The 19,040-nt window shown below is 55.0% G+C and overlaps 1 protein-coding gene across 1 annotated transcript; it reads left to right on the top strand.

Annotated features, from left to right (window-relative positions):
- The first annotated feature begins 952 nt into the window (after positions 1-952).
- PRKACA (protein kinase cAMP-activated catalytic subunit alpha) lies at positions 953-18,918 on the top strand. The gene is made up of 10 exons (XM_027547989.1): positions 953-1,207; positions 8,937-8,998; positions 9,447-9,575; positions 11,857-11,955; positions 12,957-13,039; positions 14,058-14,184; positions 14,277-14,372; positions 14,473-14,595; positions 16,633-16,797; positions 17,365-18,918. Exons 1-10 carry the CDS (start codon positions 1,162-1,164, stop codon positions 17,488-17,490), a joined length of 1,056 nt encoding a protein of 351 aa, XP_027403790.1. The 5' UTR covers positions 953-1,161; the 3' UTR covers positions 17,491-18,918.
- The last annotated feature ends 122 nt before the right edge of the window (positions 18,919-19,040 follow it).

The raw sequence follows: 19,040 nt of genomic DNA, 5'->3' as shown, positions 1-19,040 counted from the left end.
GACTAATCATGCACACACGCACGCTGAAGGAAGGGGCATCTTGCTACTCTGTTCCAGGAGATGAGGTTCCTTTTGCATTGCCCAGAGGGAATCCTCAATCTGGCTGTGCCCCAGATTGCTCATCTGTAAAATGGGAGTGATGATAATAGTACCCACTTGAAAGGAGTGTGGTGCAAAGTAATGTATTTAACAAGTGCCAGCTCTTACTGGTATGAGGCCAGGGTAGGCACCCAGCAAAGAGGTGTCTACTGAGTGCCCCACTCCCAGAGCCCAGCATCCTCCTGAAGCTCCTCTAGCAGGGTCCCATCCTGGACCCGACCCTGGTGCTGCTATCCTGCGCCAGGCCTTATGAATGACGACGGCCGGCGGCCCGGCGACCTATGACCCGCGGCGCCTGCCGCGCCCCTCCCCCGCTTGGCAGGTGGACAGCGGCTGCGCCGGGGTTGGGGTTGGGGGGGGGGGCCGAGGCGCCAACCTTGGCTGGCCCGCAGCCGCTGCCGCACTGAACGGGGGCGGGGGACTGCGGCGCGCACGGGGCCGGGCGAACGCCTGCCTGGACCGCCTCCTGGGCCTCAGAGCGCTGCGCGGCCGCCAGCCAGCGTCCGCCGGCGCGCCGGGGCAGCAGACTGCGCCTCCGCCCCGCCCTCTCACCCAGGGATTGACACTGAACGTTCTGCCGGGGCTTGCGGGACAGCGCGCCTCCACGAATTGGCAGCCTCGCTGGGCGGACCCCGGGCCCTGTCGGAAGCCTCCACCAATCAGACGTGTTGGCCCGCCCGGTTAGGGTCTCGCAAGCGCTCGAGTGGCCAAGCGTCCTAGGAGCGCGTCATGAGGCCGAGAGCCTATGGCAGCGCGGGAGGGTCGCGAAGGGCCAATGAATGGCAGCGTAGCGCCGTCAGTCAGGGCGGCCTAGGCCAATGAGCTGCGAGCTGCGGGGGCGTCACGGACAGCAGCAGCGGACTTGGGCTGAGGTTCCCGGGCGGGAGGGCGCGGAGAGACGCGGGAAGCAGGGGCTGGGCGGGGGTCGCGGCGCCTCAACCAGCGCAGCCAACCCGAGGGGCCGCCGCTGCCGCCGCCCAGCGTGCTCTGGGGCCGCGGGCCGCCTCCAGCACCCGCCGCGCCGCAGCTCCGGGACCGGCCCCGGCCGCCGCCGCCGCCGCGATGGGCAACGCCGCCGCCGCCAAGAAGGGCAGCGAGCAAGAAAGCGGTGAGTGCCCGGGCCGTGACCCCGATCCCGGCCTCGCGCTGCCAGCCTCCTCCCTGTCCATCACTGCTTGGCCCCTCCCCCCACGCCCCCCTATTTCTCTCTGCTTACCCCCAGGCGCCCCTTCCCCGTGCCTGTCCAAGGTTGGGGCCCAGGGCCCGCAGAAAACCTCGTAGGAACCCCGTTGCCAAAGACCTCCCCTCCACTGCAAAGACTGTGCTCCCCCCTCAGCTGTCACTGCCACCCCATGGCACGTATGACCGCTGGGCCCCCACATGGGGCCCTATCACCACCCAACTCCCTACTTTCCTGGTCCCTCTCCGCAGATTCTAATCCCCCACTTCCTCACTCACCTCTTCCACAGATGAGACCCACTGCCGAACCCCGACCCAGGCTTCTGCCGGCCTGGGAGTGCTCTGGGGTCTGCCTCCACCCGACAGGCACCTTGGCCACTTGGTGACCACACCCCTCCCCCCTCCAGCCCCCGCCATCTTTCTCCTGCCCTTCCCCTCTTCACCTTATCACAGCCCCCCTTCAAACCCACCCTTGAGCATTTCCCAGAGCCACCTCCAGCATTGTTTTTCCCTTCTGTGTCACTTGGCATGGGGGACAGGATCTTTCTGGGTCCCTCTGCCCCTCTCTCATCCTGTCAGTCACTGCTTCTCTGCTTGTGCTTCCTTCTCCAAGCAAGCGTCTGTCCCCGGCTGGGGTCTCACACTGTTTGTGAACCTAGAGAACTGCTTCTGTGCTTGCAAAGCCAGGTTTGAGCCAATCGTGCTGGAATTCCGTGCGTCCTCTTCCTTGGCTTTGGGGGTGAGGGGTTTCAGCAGAGAGCCCCTTCCCATCTCCTGCTGTGCAGTGAGCTCTAGGCTCTTTGGCGGGCCCCTCAATAAATGGTTGTGTCACAACTGAGGCTTGATCATTCACCCAGTCCCTCAGGCTTCTTTACCTGCTTGGGATGAAAAGTGGGGGATTAAGAGTGAGTTTACCAGGGCTCATTCAGCTAGAGCTGGGATGGTGAGAAAGAGGACTCAAGGGATGACAGTTGGGAAGAGTAGTGGGTGACATCTAATGACTTGCTTTGCCAAGAGACAGATTGTGATCATCCCCAAGGTTCACCCAGAGGGGGCCCTGTTTGCACCCTCAGCCCCCAAATCATATTGGCCTTTTCCAGCCAGCCAGGGAAAGAGATTCTGTATCTGGAAATGCCTTCAGAAATGGTCTTGAGTTCCTTCCTCAAGTCATCTGGCTCTCAAATTGTCATCACTCCAGCCCTAAAGTTGGGCCTCAACTAGGATCCCCTTCCAGTTACCCAGAAATAGAGTTGAAAAGGAATGGCCACATCCAAATATGCCTTTCCCAGTTATTTGTCTCAGATCCCAGTGTCTGAGTTCCCTGAATGCTCCCTCCCAGAAAGACCCAAGCATGGAAGCCAGGGAACTTTATTTCCACCCAGATTCAAATAGCAGAACTTATAGCTGCTGAGCAGCCATGGAGAAGCCTGACATGTCACCGATGGGCGGGGGACAGGGAGGCAAGTGCCTGTAGCTGAGCGCTTGATGACAGAGGAGCAGGTGGGTAGTGACCAAAAATGGTCTGGGCATGAGCTTGGAGGGGACTAGACAGAGGGGGAGGGGCCGGGCCCCCAGCAGGTGAGGCCGGCCCGGAGGTGGAAGGTAGAGGCAGGCAGTTGTATATTTCAGTGACTCAGTTGAAAGTTGGGGAGATGACATAGTCCTGGAAAACTTTCAAGGCGTATCAAACACATGCAGTGGAGAGAGGTGGGGTGGCAAAGCCACACAGGGAAAAGGATTCCCAAGAAAAAGATCAGAAGCTCTGGAAGGAACCGGTAATTCAGAGTACAGGCTGGACACCCAGGAAGGGACTATCAGGATAAAATAGAGCCACTATTTACTGGGCAGCTAGGATGTGCCAGGCTAAATGGTCTCCATAGATCTATCTGCTCGAGTGATTTTTCATAACAGGCTGTTACCTGAATTTTACAAATGAGCTCTCTGAGTTTGACATAGATGATGCCACAGAAGCAGGATTCACATCCATTTCCATCTACCAGCCAAATTCCTGGACCCCAGAATTTCCCAACTCAAACATTTCCAAGCTGCCCCCTGATTTTTCACTATATTCACTTCTATTTTGTTAACTGAAATAAAAATTTTGACTCACTTTTGTTCAGATGTAAGTTTCGATCCGTCCTGAGAAATATAAATGAAATCATGGGATTGCTATACCAGTTATATTCTCTCTGGTACACCTTAAAATACAATGTAACTAGAAAGGCAAAATATCCTTAACATCAGTTCGTCCCCAGCCAGTGGGACCTGGTCACACTTTGGGAAACACCCTAAGCTGTACTTCCTTCCAGCGATTTGCAGGGGCTCTTGGAGAAGAAGAGGATGAGGAAAGAAGCCCCTCTTTGCTTCAAAGCTCTGATTCTGAGAGGTTGGAGTTAGACAAAATTTGCCCTCTCCCACAACTAGGATGGGGTGGGAGTGGGGATAAGTAGCCAGGCCAGCCTTCAGGGGGCACCTGACTTTTATCTGCCAGACATCAGCTCAACTAGAGTAAGGAACGTGCCAAACCTTAGTAGGCACCATTTGGCATCCTGCAGCCCCCTGTGCTGCTGTCTCCATGCTGGGGCAGGACAGCCTTGGCCTCCTCTCAAGAAAGCAGGGATTCAGAACCAGCCCGGGAATGGGGTGGGGGAAAGTGTTAGTCACTCATGTCAGACTCTGCCACCCCATGGACTGTAGCCCGCCAGGTTCCTCTGTCCATGGGATTCTCCAGGCAAGAATACCGGAGTGGGTAGCCATTCCCTTCTCCAGGGGATCTTCCCGACCCAGGGATCAAACCCGGGTCTCCTGCATTGCAGGCAGATTCTTTATCGTCTGCGCCACCAAGGAAGGGGGAAATCTGTACCCAAAGATGCCAAAGCCACTGGTGGTGGCCTGGGTAAGATGCTAAGAGGGCAGAGGAAAAACAAGATCAAGCTCAGGGCTCTGAACAAGCTAGAGGAATTGAGAGAGGGCACTAGTCCCAAGAGGCCCTGGGGACGGGTGCCAACTGGGGCTCCAGCCTTGGCTGCCCTGCCCAAAAAGGTACCCCTAAGAGCTAGTCCATGGAAGAAGGTACAGGACTGGTAAAAGGAAGCCCTCCAGACCTCCCCCAACCCCTACCCCAGCTCCCAGAGACCAGAATATTCACGTGCTGAGAATGAGAATTGCCCCCAAGAGGTCCATAGATGGGAAGACTTGTGGCCCTCGTAACATACTACAGAAGCCTGAGAGGGCCAAACACCGTCTGTGTGTTGGCAGTTGTACAGGTGCCCAAGAGGGTCCTGCCAAGACACGTTTCCTTTACGTCCACCTGGGCTTAAAGAAGCTTGAGGGTCCTCTCTGCCCCTCCCCTGCACCCGCTGGCTCCCAGGTTGGGTTTCTCTTCCTGCCACCACCCCACTACTCCCTGGCTCCCTCTATAGGCAGGGTTCTGGTGATGAGTAGCTAAGCTGGTGCAGCAGGTCTCATGAGCCTTCCCAGCCACCGTAGTCCCGGTGCTTTGAGAGGAAGACTGAGTGATGGCTTCCAACCCTAACGATGGTGAGGCTGAGCCCTGTTGCTATAGCAACTTCCCAGGCACTCTCTGACCCTCAAATCAAGGAGGGATTACAGTAGAGTTTAGGGAGCAAGTGGAGAGGAAAAGGCTGTGGACCCCTGACTGGCCCTGGAAACCCTTCCAAACAACCCTGAGTGGAGATGGGTGGTTTAGTTCAGACAAGGGGGTGGGGGGTGGGGTGGATGATCCACCCAGAGTGGGGATCTGACCCAGACCAGGCCGTGGGTTAGACCAGCTCAGTGATAGGGTTCAGCTCAGAGTAGGGGTTGGTCCAGCTCAGTGATGGAGTCCAGGTGGTACTAGGCAGTGGTCCAGTCCAGTGTTGAGGTCCAACTCAGACAAGGGGGTGGCCTAGCCTACGGCTTGGCTTTCCTGCCGCAGACTCTCCAGGACGAGCAGGTTTCAAGGAAAAGAGGGTCCTGAGATTTTTTTTTGGAGGGGGGAGGAGATCTGAGGCTGGGATCCTGCCTCCTGCTGGGGCCCTGGCTTTTTGAGGGCTGTTTTCCCTGTGAGCCCAAATGGAATCCAGACCAGGGTGGAAGCTGGTACCCCTCCTGTGGGAAACAGGAGCAGGCCAGGCCTACAGTCTCCAAAGACAGCAGCTAGCTGGGTTTCCCTTCTCTGGCACTTCCTGTTGTCAGCAGGGGCCGAGGTTGCCGGGCACTCCCGGGAATAAGTAGCTGCCACTGACCCTGCACTTCTTTTGGGGATCTGGAAAGAAGGAGGAAGATAGTCAAAGCTGCCTCCCCCTCCCCCACCCCTGGGTTTAGCGTTTCGTTTCCGGTTTGGACTTTCTGGGCTGAGAGCAGAGCCAAGCACAGGGCAAGGTTTGACAGAGGCCAAGGACATCCCGGGATGCCATGCCCCTCTCCGCCCCTGCACAGGAGCAGGGCTGAGTTAGTGTTACCCATTTCTCTCTCAAAGTAGCCAAATTTGAGGGCTCTAGCTTCAAAGAGCACTTGCGGGAGGAGATAGGGTGTTTGTAACTGCCCCCCCCCCCCACCTCCGCCTTTCTCTCCAGCTGCTCTTTCAGCTAATTAATGGAGTTCTGGGGCCTCCTTGACCCCCAGGGAGGCCCCGGCTGCTGCCTGGGCCTGAGCCTTAACTCCTTCCGCTCCCCAGTGGGCACTGCCCTGGGCACATTGGATGCCATCCTCTGGGCAGTCTAGCACCCACTGAGAAAGGCAGGGCCTGGCAGCAGGGAGCAGTGAAGTCCTTGGAACAGGAAGTTAGCTTTAGCACCCCGCCCCCAGGGCAGGCAGGCTAGCCAGGAGGGACACCCTCAGGAGACTCTTCCCACCACCTGCTGCCAAGGAGGGCCTTTACCAACCTTGGCCAGCTGGGAGCAGGTACCTTTAAACGCTTCCCTAGCAACCAGCTCCTCCTCCCCTGTCCACCCCCACCCCCAGGCCCTCCCAAGGAACTCAGCTCAGAGACTCTGCTGTATTCCTGGTTTCCCTGTTCCTGGGAGAGTCAGGGCGGCCTGGGATGGATCCGGGGTCAGGCAGAGGCTGGGATGGGGACTCAGAGACCACCTTCCAGCTGTGGCTGCAGCTGCTTCTCTGGGGCCATCTGATTGTCCGCCTCCTGGGCTACCTGCGCCATACCCTCTGGGCACCTAAGCCGCAACCAGCACCTTGAGCCTCCCTGGCCACGGGCAGACGGGCCCCTGATCACCCCATCCCACTCCACTCCCCGCCCTTGTACCCTCTGCTGGAAGAGGCAGGAAGCAGAGGTGAGTATGGGGACTCCTGGCTGGGTTTTCCCCCCATCATTATTCCTCTTTATCTGCCCTCTCTTCCTGCCACTGCCACACCCTGTCCCTCACCCCCAAATCTGGCAAGCTGACGAGAGCGCACATAGCCTGGTCCCTCCCGCACTTTGGAAAGGTCGGAGCAAGGCTGTGTCAGGATCAAGGTGTCCTTGTGGAGCCTCTTAGTGGGGTACCAACAGACAGAGACGCTGACCCACCACGTTGGGAAAAAACAGGATGTGGCATTTCTCAGGGACAACTGAGAGGAAAAGAAGAAGCAGGACCTGCTTTTCTCCTGGAGTCCTCTCAAATGCACTCCTCTCTGCCTTCTTGGGTGGATGACGGTAGAGTCCCAAGAGGGTACTTCACCCCCTTGCCCCCCTGCCCACCTTCATCCAGCATTCAGCGTGTACGTTTGGAGGTTTCCAAGGAAGGTGTCGTATGTCAAGAAAGATTCCGCTAGTGAAACCCTTGCAAGCCGTGCAGCCCCCAGGCTCGGAGAGTTCTCAGACAAGTTGGTGGCTCAGCCAGGCATACCAAGCGAGGACCCTCGGCCATTCCTGACTGCCCCCTCTCTGCCCAGTCATTCTTCATAGGGCTTTCCTAGCCAACTATCTGTCCTCCATCTGCCACTCTTGTGGCCCCCCACAGAAGGCTCTTCTCTTGGAACACTGAGGGAGAGTCTTAGGATTGATGGGGGGAGGGGTGTGGCTACCCACAAGGCTGTGGGCATTCCTGGCACTGCCTACGGGTGAGATAGGCAAATAACAGGCAAAGCCAAAGTACAAGTGTGCAGGACCCTCTCAGGGTGGCAACCGTCCCAGGGACATCAGGGTTGAGGATAGCTCTGTCCGTGGGCCACCCTGGTGCCCTGGGACCCGTCAGAAACAAAGCACTTAATCTCGTGGGTGTGAGGGACTGTCTGGAAAGTGGTCAGAGGCCAGTCTTCTCATCTGTCCAATAAGAGTAATAGCAGCTCTGAGCCATCAGTGTAGGAGTTAAGCGTGGAAAGCATTGAGTGTGTCACAGAGCTGACACACAGAGAGGGTCCCGAACAGCAGCACGGCTGGCCCCAGGTGGGCCGTTGCAAGGACAGGTCCATACTGCTAGAGTCCATCAGGCCATGCATTCAAGATCTGAGCATTCAGTGCTCTACCTGTATTTTATACCTCTATTTTAAAATACACTTGAACCTCCCTGAAGACTCCACGCTTCCACTGCAGGTAGGGGGCGCGAGTCCCATCCTTCATCAGGGAAGTTCTGCCTGCCACGCCATGAGGCCCCAAAAACTTAAAAAATACTTCACAGCAAGATTAATAGCTGACATTTACATAGCACTTACACCCTGTGCCAGCCACCATCCAAACCCCCTTTGCCAAGATTAACTCCTTTAGTCCCTACAACTACCCTACTGGGGCATTACGATTATTATCCCCAGTTTACGGATAAGGAAAACTGAGGCCCAGAGGTCAGTCACACAGCTCCTTAGGGACCAGGTCAGGAGCTGAACTTGATCTTATCCCAGAGTCCTGGCCCCTACCTACTTTGCCGGGGTGCTGCTCCACACTGGTGGGAATGCCTGTTTTCAGGCTTCAGTTCAGGGGGGTGGTGAATGGGAAGAACCCATAAAAGGAATGTGGGGGGCAAGTGAACCAAAGGAGAGAGTGGACACAAAGTAGCAAGCCCAGGGTCCACAGGGAAATCTTCAATGCTAGCTGGATGGTAGCGTTCACCTGGGGCTGCTGAGGGGCCTGTAGCGGGCAGGCATCAGGCGAGGCTTTCTCTGAAGCGGCTCAGGAGCCAGGGGCCCTCCATTGGCAAAGGCGGGAATGGAGCCAGCTGGGGGCCAAGGCAACAGCTGAACCCCCCAAGGGCGCCTGCTACCCGAGCCCCAGAGGCCTCCACCCGGGCCGGCCTCCCCAGAGAAGGGACCAGAGGAGCCGCCAAATCCAGAGGCTATAAATACCTCGGCTGGCGTCGTCCCTGGCCCTGGAATGTCGGTCAAAACTGGGGCGAGTGGGGGTGGGCTGGCCCGGGCACTGTTCTCTGTCCCCCCACCAAGAGTAACCCCCCAAGTCGCCCTGTCCCCCATTGTAGACAGAGTTGAGACTGGACCCCAGCTGTCTGTAGTAAAGAGGCCCCATACCCCAGCCCAGATCAGGCCCCGCCACCCACCCAGGATTACCCTCAGACTCAGCCAGGACACCCAAAGGCACAGGGAGAAGGTCAGGCTCTAGGTTAAGGCGACTGCACCCCACTTAGCACAAATCAGCATCTCCCCAGGAATAGCCTGGGCCCATGCCAGCAACATGGGGTCTTCACCTCACTGTCTTCCTCTCTTTGTTTCAGTGAAAGAGTTCTTAGCCAAAGCCAAAGAAGATTTTCTTAAAAAATGGGAAAATCCTGCTCAGGTAAGCCCCCTGGGTACAGAGTCCCGGGAGGTGTGACTGACGGCCCCCTCACCCCCAACCACATCCAGGTGACATGGCTAGGATTTTGGGGCCCTGTAGAGGCACCTCACCTGCCCTCATTAACCCCATCGATGCTCATGGGGGCACCGGATCACACATTGCCAGGCTCCTCCACCCCACCACCCCCTTCCAACGGGTGGCCCCTGCCCCCCCAGGCAGCTGCCAGCAGCTCCTGGGCCCCTGGCCAGGGCTGGATCCGGACCCTGCCACCAGCCTTAAGGAATGCGCCCTCTGCCATCTTGTTTTTCCGCCCCCGTCCTTACCGGCTTTGCTCCACCCGGTGCCCATGGCCCCCTCTGCTGGTGGCAGAGGGGACACTCCAAACTTGGGCCGCGCAAGCTGCAGGGGTTGGGGTGGTCCCTGACCCTCCAGAGCCCTCTGCCTGCAGAACACAGCCCACTTGGATCAGTTTGAACGAATCAAGACCCTGGGTACGGGCTCCTTCGGGCGGGTGATGCTGGTGAAGCACATGGAGACCGGGAACCACTACGCCATGAAGATCCTCGACAAACAGAAGGTGAGTCTGGCCCTGCGACACGGCCCGGGTCCCGGCTACCAGGGCTCTGCCTGGGCAGTGGTCATCGCCTGGAGCACCTCCATAACGTGCCAGACCTGGGGGCAGGAAGGGTACCATGCTGCCTTCAGAAAGCTTCCCCTCCCCGGGAGCCACCAGTGTCAATCCCAGCATGGATGCGGCATCAGACACCTAGCCTGTCTCGAGAAAGCCAAGCATTTTCCAGCATGAGGGGAGTGATGTCTACACAGACCTCCTTTCTGTAAATATTTTTGCCAGACAAAATGCTCTACAGCAGCACTGTCCAGGAAATATATCACAAATGGTTGTACATTTTCTAGACTCCTCGTTTTATTTTTATTTATTTGCCCAAGTGGCTTGTGGGATTTTAGTTCCCTGACCAGGGATCGAACCCAGACCCTCAGCCGTAAGAGCATGGAGTCTTAACCACTGGACCACTAGGGAATTCCCTAGAACCCTCATTTTAAGAGCTTTAAAAAAATACAAATGGAATTCATTTTAACAATGTGTTGTAATTAAGTCAGTATATCTCCAATATTATCATTTCAACATATGTATCCAGTGTATAAATATCATTAATGAGACACTTTACATTCTTTTTTTCCATACTAAGTCTTAGAAATCCAGAGTGTACTTTACACTTAGAACACATCTTCGTTTGGAGGTTCATTTTCACTAGAAAGAAAAGAAAAAGACAAGTTGAAAAAGCAGGTTCACATAGCCCAAGTTGTTCCAAGCAGGCTTGAAAGTTGCCCAGTAACTGCACTGAGTATCAGTTTTTAAATTTTCATTTTAAATACTTTGACTTTTATTGTTTAAAACATCTTTTTTGGGCTCTGCTGAGTCTCTGTGGCTGCTCAAGCTTTTCTCTGGTTGTCGCAAGCGGGGGCTACTCCAGTTGTGGTGCACAGGCTTCTCATTGCAGGGGCTTCTCTCGTTGTGGAGCACAGGCTCAGTAGTTGTGGCACGTGAGCTTAGTTGCTCTGAGGCAGGTGAGATCTTCCCGGATCAGGGATCAAACCTACATCTCCGACATTGGCAGGCATATTCTTTACCACTGAGCCACCAGGGAAGCCCCAAGATACTTTGCATTTTAAACTCCATCTGTCAGTCAACCAGCCAGGTTTCAAGTACTCAGCAGTCATACGTGGCTAGCGTGGACTGTCCTGGACAGTGCAGGTATAGACCCAGAGGATGTCGTGAACAAAGCAGAAGAAGCCCCATTGCAGTGGGGCTCAGAGCTGACCGAGGGGCCAGATTGCGTGCGTGTGACAAGCTGGTCTGAGGTTGACTAGCTGCATGTGACCTTGGGCACCACACTTCCCTTCTCTGCATCTGGACTTCCAGACATGCATGTTCCCAGTGCATCCTCCTCAGGATTCCTGTCAGTGTGTGAGGCGGCTGCTGGGGATGGCTGAGGGCGGAGGAGGAATTAGCCCTGGGTTCAGGTGGATTGTGGGGAGGGGTGCGCTCTAGTTGCAAGGAAGGTATTTCTAAACCCCCCACCCCTTGGGTGCCCCTTCTGCTTGTATGTTCTGTTTCAGCTCAGCTGCCCCTTCCTCCAAGAAGTCTTCTCTGACTCCTCAGACTTCACCGGGTGCCTTATCTGGGCATCCACAGGCCCCCAGCTTCCCCCACCACGGCTCTGACCCCTGTGGCCTGGTGACTCATGTGTTCTTGCCCTGAATTGCATGACTGCATGCCATGTGGGGACAGGCACCTGGCCCAGGGCTTGACAGTCCCCAGGCACTAAAACAGCGTGTGTGTGTGTGTGTGTGTGTGTGTGTGTGTGTGTGTGTGTGTGTGTGTGTGTTTTAGGTCAAAGCTTATTTATTTATTTATGACTGCACTGGGTCTTTGTTGTGCAGTGCACACAGGCTTTCTCCAGTTGCGGCGAGTGGGAGTTCTCTCTAGTTGCTATGTGGTGTACGGGCTTCTCATTGCCATGGCTTCTCTTGTTGCGGAGCATGGGCTCTAGGGCATGTGAGCTTCAGTAGTTGGGACTCACAGGCTCACTTGTTGTGATGCATGGGTTTAGCTGCCCCATGGCATGTGGCATTGTCCCAGACCAGGGATCAAACCCGTGTCCCCTGCATTGGCAGGCGGATTCTTCACCACTTGAGCACCAGGGAAGTCCCCACTCATACAATTCTAGATGAAGGACCTGGCCCGGCCCTGGCACCTCTCCTTTTTTTTGGGTGGTCAGGAGGGAAAGGACTCGCTCACACCCCGTCTTCTCCACTCTCCCCTCCCACTCCTGCAGGTGGTGAAGCTGAAACAGATTGAGCACACCCTGAATGAGAAGCGCATCCTGCAGGCGGTCAACTTTCCGTTCCTTGTCAAACTCGAGTTCTCCTTCAAGGTGGGGTTCCAGTGGCGGCAGACCGGGGCCGCTGCCAGGCAGTGCAGCCTCTGGGTTCCCAGAGCCGGAGCCAGGCTGATCACCACCAGTGGCTGTCCACTGATGGGGCGGGGGCGTGAAAATCAGCCTGGGGCTCTGATAGCCCCAAGTTCAACTGGGCCTGCCAGCCTCTAGCTTGATAACCTGGGGCTAGTCCCTCAGTCTGGATAACGTCCCTCAAAATCATCACTCCGTTTATAGCAAGAACCTGACACATGGCCACAAGCCATGCCACTCAGCCTGGGTTCCAGTGCCAGCCCTGTTCTTCCTGGCTGTGTGACCCTGGCCAGGGACTTTACTCCCCTGAGCCTTGGTTTCTTCATCTGTATAATGGGTATCGTGGCAGTCCCCACTTGGGGCTGCCATAACAATTCAAAGCACAGCATGAGCGCCCTGTGTGAGCTGTTTTGGGCATCATCCTAAGCCTTGACTGCGAGAGCTGGGAAAGGCCACTCAGGGTCTGTGACCCCTGCAGTCACAAGGGCCCTGCACTTAGTTGAAGCCTCTGCTGCCACCTTCTTGAAATTTGTAATCAAGTTTTTTAACAAGGGGCCTCACACTTTTATTTGGGGGGCCCCACAAATTCTGTAGCCCATCCTGGTCCCAGTTGACAGATGATAAAACCGTGGCCCCAAGAGCCTTGCTCAGGACAGTCACAGACATGAGCCACCATGGAGTTCTGACTGCAGCCCCGATGCCGGCCAGTTCCCTCATGTACCCCTAACCGGCCCTCACTTTGGGCCCCCGTGAGCAGGATGACAGCTGCCCCTAGTTTCTCTCAGGCAGAAGGAAATGAGACAGGTAACTGGTGAGCACAGCGCCTGGCACGTGGGACGCGCTCCGCCTGGGAGCCAGGATGGTGGTTGTCACTTTCTGAACACCTGCCGGGCCAGGGCACTAGGCCTGCAGATGGGGCCCGGAGCTTGGGGAGCAGAGCCCTGATCACTTGCTGCTTCCCGCAGGACAACTCAAATTTATACATGGTCATGGAGTACGTGCCCGGTGGGGAGATGTTCTCACACCTGCGACGGATCGGGAGGTTCAGGTGAGCCCGACGCCCCACCCCACCACCTTGGGGCTGTCCATGGGCATCATCCTTGGAAGTGGTCTCTCGGGGTTCCGGTGGGTTCTCGTTCCCCCTGAGCTGAGGAATCTGAATCTACAGTATCTCAACTACCATGAAACAAAACAAACACAGTAACTTAGGTGTCACCCCGTGAGTGGGTGATGTTATGTCCTTTAAATTTATGCTCTCGTTTTATTTTACTTATTTATTTAGCAATACATTTTATGTACAATAAAATGCACAGGTTTTCAAAACCCGGTTCCATGAGTTTTGACAGCTGCACATATGTGTGTAGCCATCATCCTGGAAAATTCCCTCGAATTCCTTTCCAGGCAAATCACCGGCCCAACAAAGGCCAACGTCGTTTCTGGCTTTCAAACACCATAAGTGCGTTTGGTCTGGGTCTGGACTTGATATAAATGGACTCACACCGTTCATATTCTTTTGTCCCTTTCTTCTCTTGCTTCACATAATCATTTTGAGACCCAGCCACATTGTTGGGTATATTCCTCATTTGTCCTGGTGGTGGTGTTGGGTCCGATCCCATTGTATGAATCTGTTGCAACCTGTGATTCCATTCCTCTGCTGATGGACACATGGGCTGTCTCCAGTCTGGGGCTGTAGATGAAGAAGGTTGCTCTGTGGGTGCTTTTTTTTTTTTAATCACAAAATAAGGCTTTTCATTATTTAGCTTCTTAGAGTACTCACACAAGAGAAACTGACAAATCCACCTCCTTGTTGTTTAGTCGCTTCGGTCGTGTCTGACTCTTTGCAACCCCATGGACTGTAGCCCTGCCAGGCTCCTCTGTCCATGGGATTTCCCAGGCAAGAATATTGGAGTGTGTTGTCATTCCCCTTCTCCATCTGCTGATGCATCATGATCACCTAGGCTGGAGGCAGCTCCACAGGCCCACCTGCTGGACTGCTCTAGGGTGGGCAGGTGCCGCGGGTATGGCCACTCCCACTCACCCATCCCCTCCTCTGTTATCTCCATCAGTGAGCCCCACGCACGCTTCTACGCCGCCCAGATTGTCCTGACCTTTGAGTACCTGCACTCGCTTGATCTCATCTACCGGGACCTGAAGCCAGAGAACCTCCTCATCGACCAGCAGGGCTACATTCAGGTGCCCACTGGGCCGGGCGAGGGGGCAGCCCCAGACGGCCCCGGCCTGAACCCTCCCGCCCTCCCAGCCAACCGCCCGTCCTGTGCCCGCAGGTGACAGACTTTGGTTTCGCCAAGCGTGTGAAAGGCCGCACCTGGACCTTGTGTGGGACCCCCGAGTACTTGGCCCCCGAGATCATCCTGAGTAAAGTAGGCACCTCCCAAGCCCTCCCACCACCCGGAGGCCTGTTCCGCCCGCGCCCCTCCTAACCCTCCTCCTCACACCTGCACCTCACCCTTCTCCCTCCAGGGCTACAACAAAGCTGTGGACTGGTGGGCCCTGGGGGTCCTCATCTACGAAATGGCCGCAGGCTACCCGCCCTTCTTTGCCGACCAGCCCATCCAGATCTACGAGAAGATTGTCTCTGGGAAGGTGAGGCCCGGATGTAGGGGACTCAGCCCTAAGACCATCCTGCCCACTGTGGAGCCCTGCTCATCACTGTCAGAACAATCTCGGGAATTCCTTGATGGCCCAGCGTTTAGGACTCCGCGCTTGCTTCCACTGCAGGGGGCTTGGGTTTGATCCCTGGGTTGGGGAACTAAGTCCCGCATACCTCAAGGGGCAACCAAAGAAAAACCAAAAGAACAATCTAGAAGTTGATGAAGTCGGGCCAGGTGGTGATACCAGACACACCCACCACACTGAGGCCACCACTTCACACAGCCTCACTCATCTTTGGACCTTCAGTGCCGAAACTCCACGGGTTTCCAAAACCCCAGGCTTCACTCAAACTCCTGCCCTGCCTGACATGAGGCTCATCTCACCTCTGTGTGACCCTCTTAGCCTGAGTTTCCATAAGTTTGACATCAGAAAAGCAAGGGTGTTTAGTTCCCAAGCACTACCCTAGAGCCCTACAGGGAGTCACCCAGGACATATAGCCCCACCTCGTTTCCCAAATGCAGACTTTCTAGGTTGGAGGATGTGGGTAAGGGGTGGCTGAACTGTTAGAGCCCTAGAGTGCATTAAGTACCTACTGCCCCGTGCACCCCCTGAGTCGTACAGCACTGTGAGGGAGAAGGAAGCTGAGGCCCAGAGATTGGACATGTCTGGTTCAGGATTACACAGCACCGTTGTCCCGAAAGAGGCTGGGAACCCCAAGTCTGCCTTCGGTTCACCCACCTCCCCTGGAGGACCAGCCATCCCTCCACCTGGCTCAGAAAGTGGTGGAAGTGGCTCCCAGCTCAGCCTCGGTGGGCAGACCTGGTTCTAAGTCCCAGCTCTGCCATCCATCAACTTTGAAACCTCAAGCCAATATCTGTGCTTCTCTGAGTCTCATCCATCTCAGAACTGGGGAATCAAGCCACTTGGCTCTCAGGGAGGTTTAAGAGAGTCACCAACTACAAAGTGGAGTCGTTAAAAAAGGGAAAGATGAGGTGTCTGCCACAAGGCAGAATAGAGGTTGCCAAGAAAATGGCCCAGAGTGGGGAGAAAAAAAGTCAAAGAAGTTTCTGAGGGGGAGAGGAGAAGCTGAGCTTGACTCCCTTCTTTGTAGCATTTTACAGTTCCCACGCACCCGCAGTGGGATTATCTCCCTCATGCAGCCTTGGGATATCTGCCCCGTGCCAGAGAGGCAGGCACAGGCCCAGAGAGGTTAAGGTGGTGGCCAAGGTCACACAGCATGTAAGAAGCAGAGCGGTGCTGAAGTCAGTTCTTGCAGCTGTAAATCCACTGACTACTTATATACAAGGCTGTAGCCTCAAAGCATTTGGGGGAAGTTTCTGGAAGAGTTACACTGAGCCTTAAAGAATGGAAGAGCCTTAGCTATGCAGAGAGAGAGAAATAGAAAAACAATTATTTCTCTCTGAAACATGAATATTTCTGAAGTACCCCAACCCCAGCAGAGCTGCCTTAAGAAGCTGTGGCTAAGGATGCACATTTTGGAGTCCATCAGACCCCACATATGGAACCAACCTGTCCTGCTCCTCAGTGTGACCTTAGGGAAGCTGTTTAACCCTGCCAAGCCTCAGTTTCCTCTTCTGTAAAATGGGAACCTCGGGAATTCCCTAGCAGTCCAGTAGGTAGTCTCTGCTTTCACTGCCAAGGATCCAGGTTCAGTCCCTGGTCAGGGAACTAAGATCCCACAAGCCTCACAGTGAGGCCAGAAAAATAAAAAATCAAATGGGAACATCATAGCTCTTACCTTGCTGCAGCAGTTCTCAAAGTGGTCCCCTTTCCAGCAGCATCAGCATAGCCCAGGCACTGGCTAGAAATATAAGCTCTCAGGCCCTACCCAGATCTCCTGAATCAGAAACTCCAGTGGGCCCAACAAGCTGTTTTAAATGGGATTCCAACACACAATCCAGTTTGGGGTCTTCCACCCAATAAGACTGTTGGGTGAGGAAGGCAGTGTGCTGGGCTCCCCAAACTCCAGAGGAGTTTCTCAGTCTTTCTGTGTTATCCACTCTCCAGGTGCGGTTTCCATCCCACTTCAGCTCTGACTTGAAGGATCTGCTGCGCAACCTCCTACAAGTGGACCTCACCAAGCGCTTTGGGAACCTCAAGAATGGGGTCAATGATATCAAGAACCACAAGTGGTTTGCCACAACTGACTGGATTGCCATCTACCAGAGGAAGGTAGGGCACCCCCTTCCTTCCTCAGGTGCTCTGGGGGGTTGGGGAGAAGGGAGGAGTATTACCAATGGAGAGATGAACAGGGAAGGGGAATCTAAAAATAGCCTTCAGGCTCTGGGTGAATCTAGATGTGGCAACTTAGAGCAGTTGGGGTCTAGAAACAGAGTTGCAGAGTCATTTGGCCACTCTGTGACCTTGGGCAGGAGACTACTCTCTCTGGAAAGTATTAATAATTTGCCCATCAATGTGTTGGCTATAAAATTATTTTTTTAATTTATTCATCTGCACTGGGCCTTTAGTTGCAGCATGTGAACTGTTAGTTGCAGCATGTGGGCTCTAGTTCCTCGACTAGGGATCAAACCTGGACCCCTTGCCTTGGGAGCACAGAGTTGTAGCCACGGGACCACTAGGGAAGTCTCTATAAGATTTTTAAGATGAGTCCACACTAATGCTAAGCTCAGGCCTGGGTCAAAGTAAGTTATGTTATGAGTGTTAACCCATTCACATTTATTGTTGTAATGATGATTATGTTGACTGCTGAGGTCTGAGTGGTTCTTGACCCCTCTCCAGGTGGAAGCTCCCTTCATACCAAAGTTTAAAGGCCCTGGGGACACAAGTAACTTTGACGACTATGAGGAGGAAGAGATCCGAGTCTCTATCAATGAGAAGTGTGGCAAGGAGTTTTCTGAGTTCTAGGGGTGTGCCTGTGCCCCCATGGGTTTTCTTTCTTTCCTTTTTTTTTTTTGGTGGGGGGGTGGGAGGGTTGGATTGAACAGCCAGAGGGCCCCAGAGTTCCTTGCATCTAATTTAACCCGCCCAGCCCCACCCTCCACGGTAGGGGGAGCAGGAAGTCCAGGTATTTGGGTCAAAACACCAGCTGCTCCCCCTCACCCCCTTTGCCCTCCTGCCTCCCCACCCACTGCTTTTGCCTTCCTTCCACAGCCCCCCACCCCAGCCCACTTCTGCCTGTTTTAAATGAGTTTCTCAGTTCTTCCCTTCTTCAGGTCAGACCAGGTCTCCCTGGTTTCAGGGACAGGGTGTGGCAAGAGGGGCCCAAACTTAACTACAGCCACCCCTCCCCCTCCCCCCCAAAAAAACCCGACAGGCACCACTCTGTAATGGCGAATGAATGAAAAGCCAACCTTGCCTTCAGAATAATCCTGCCAGGGAAGGAGAGATTTTAGTGACATGTTCAGTGGGCCACTTGGTATAATTTTTTTTAAAAATACAATTTACAATCTTATTTAAGTTCCACCAATGCCGCCCTCCGTCCTTCCTCTCCCACCCTTTCCCATGCCCCTCCTCTTCAAATCTTTTTTTTTTTTTTTTAACAAAAACTGGGAAGCAGACTGACTGTAAAGGAAGGAGCTGGGGTTCGAACCTCTCCCCCAAGCTGCTAATCTCTCCTGCCTCCTCCCCCCATCCCTTCCCCAGGATCCCCTGCCAAGCCTGGAAGGGTCTCAGCCCCTTTAGGAAGCCCCTACTCTGTTCTGCTCCCAACAGACCTGTCTTCACTCTTGGGCTTCGGGACCCAGACAAAGCAGCTGCCCCTCTCCCTGCCAAAGAGGAGTCGTCCCCTGAAAAGACAAGAGGGGAAGCCCCGAGCCGAGGGTCGTCCCTCCCAGTAACACTCTCCCCAAACTCCTTGATTTTATTCTCAGCTAGATTTTAATGTCCAGCTTCCTGTCATTTGGGAAGGCAATCACCGCAGAAGGAGGTAGAGCGCCCCCTCCCCCGGGTTCAAGGCCAGGGTTCCTGCGAGGGACTGCTTATTTTATTCACCCAGCAGCCTCCGCCCTCCACCCCCCATCTTGGGCGCTCCTCCTCTGCTTAGCTGTCAGCTGTCAATCACCGGTTCTCCCCCCCCCCCACCACTGCCACCACCCATTTGTGGTTTTTTCTCTCTGAATAGAAAAGTCGGGAGTCACCCCATTCATCCCCACATTTGTTCCACTCATCATTTCTCCCCATCCTAGGAGGAGCTCTCAGGCCTGGGGTGGGACCCCGGGTGGGCGCGGGGGTGATTCAACCTGTGTGCTGCGAAGGACGCAACTTCCTCTTGAACAGTGTGCTGTTGTAAACATATTTGAAAACTATTATCAATAAAGTTTTGTTTAAAAAAAAGTGTCGCTAGTGTTCCTGACTTCGGTCACCCACCCACGCACCCCCAGGGGGTTGGAAAGAGAATTTCGGACCCCAGCGTCCAAGCTGATCAGCACCTGGCCTGGAGTCCTTGTAAAGCTGGG

The sequence above is a fragment of the Bos indicus x Bos taurus genome, chromosome 7, assembly GCF_003369695.1.
Source record: "Bos indicus x Bos taurus breed Angus x Brahman F1 hybrid chromosome 7, Bos_hybrid_MaternalHap_v2.0, whole genome shotgun sequence".
NCBI classification, from domain to species: domain Eukaryota; kingdom Metazoa; phylum Chordata; class Mammalia; order Artiodactyla; family Bovidae; genus Bos; species Bos indicus x Bos taurus.
Note: the sequence above shows the minus strand (reverse complement) of the source record. Positions and strands in the feature narration are given on the sequence as shown.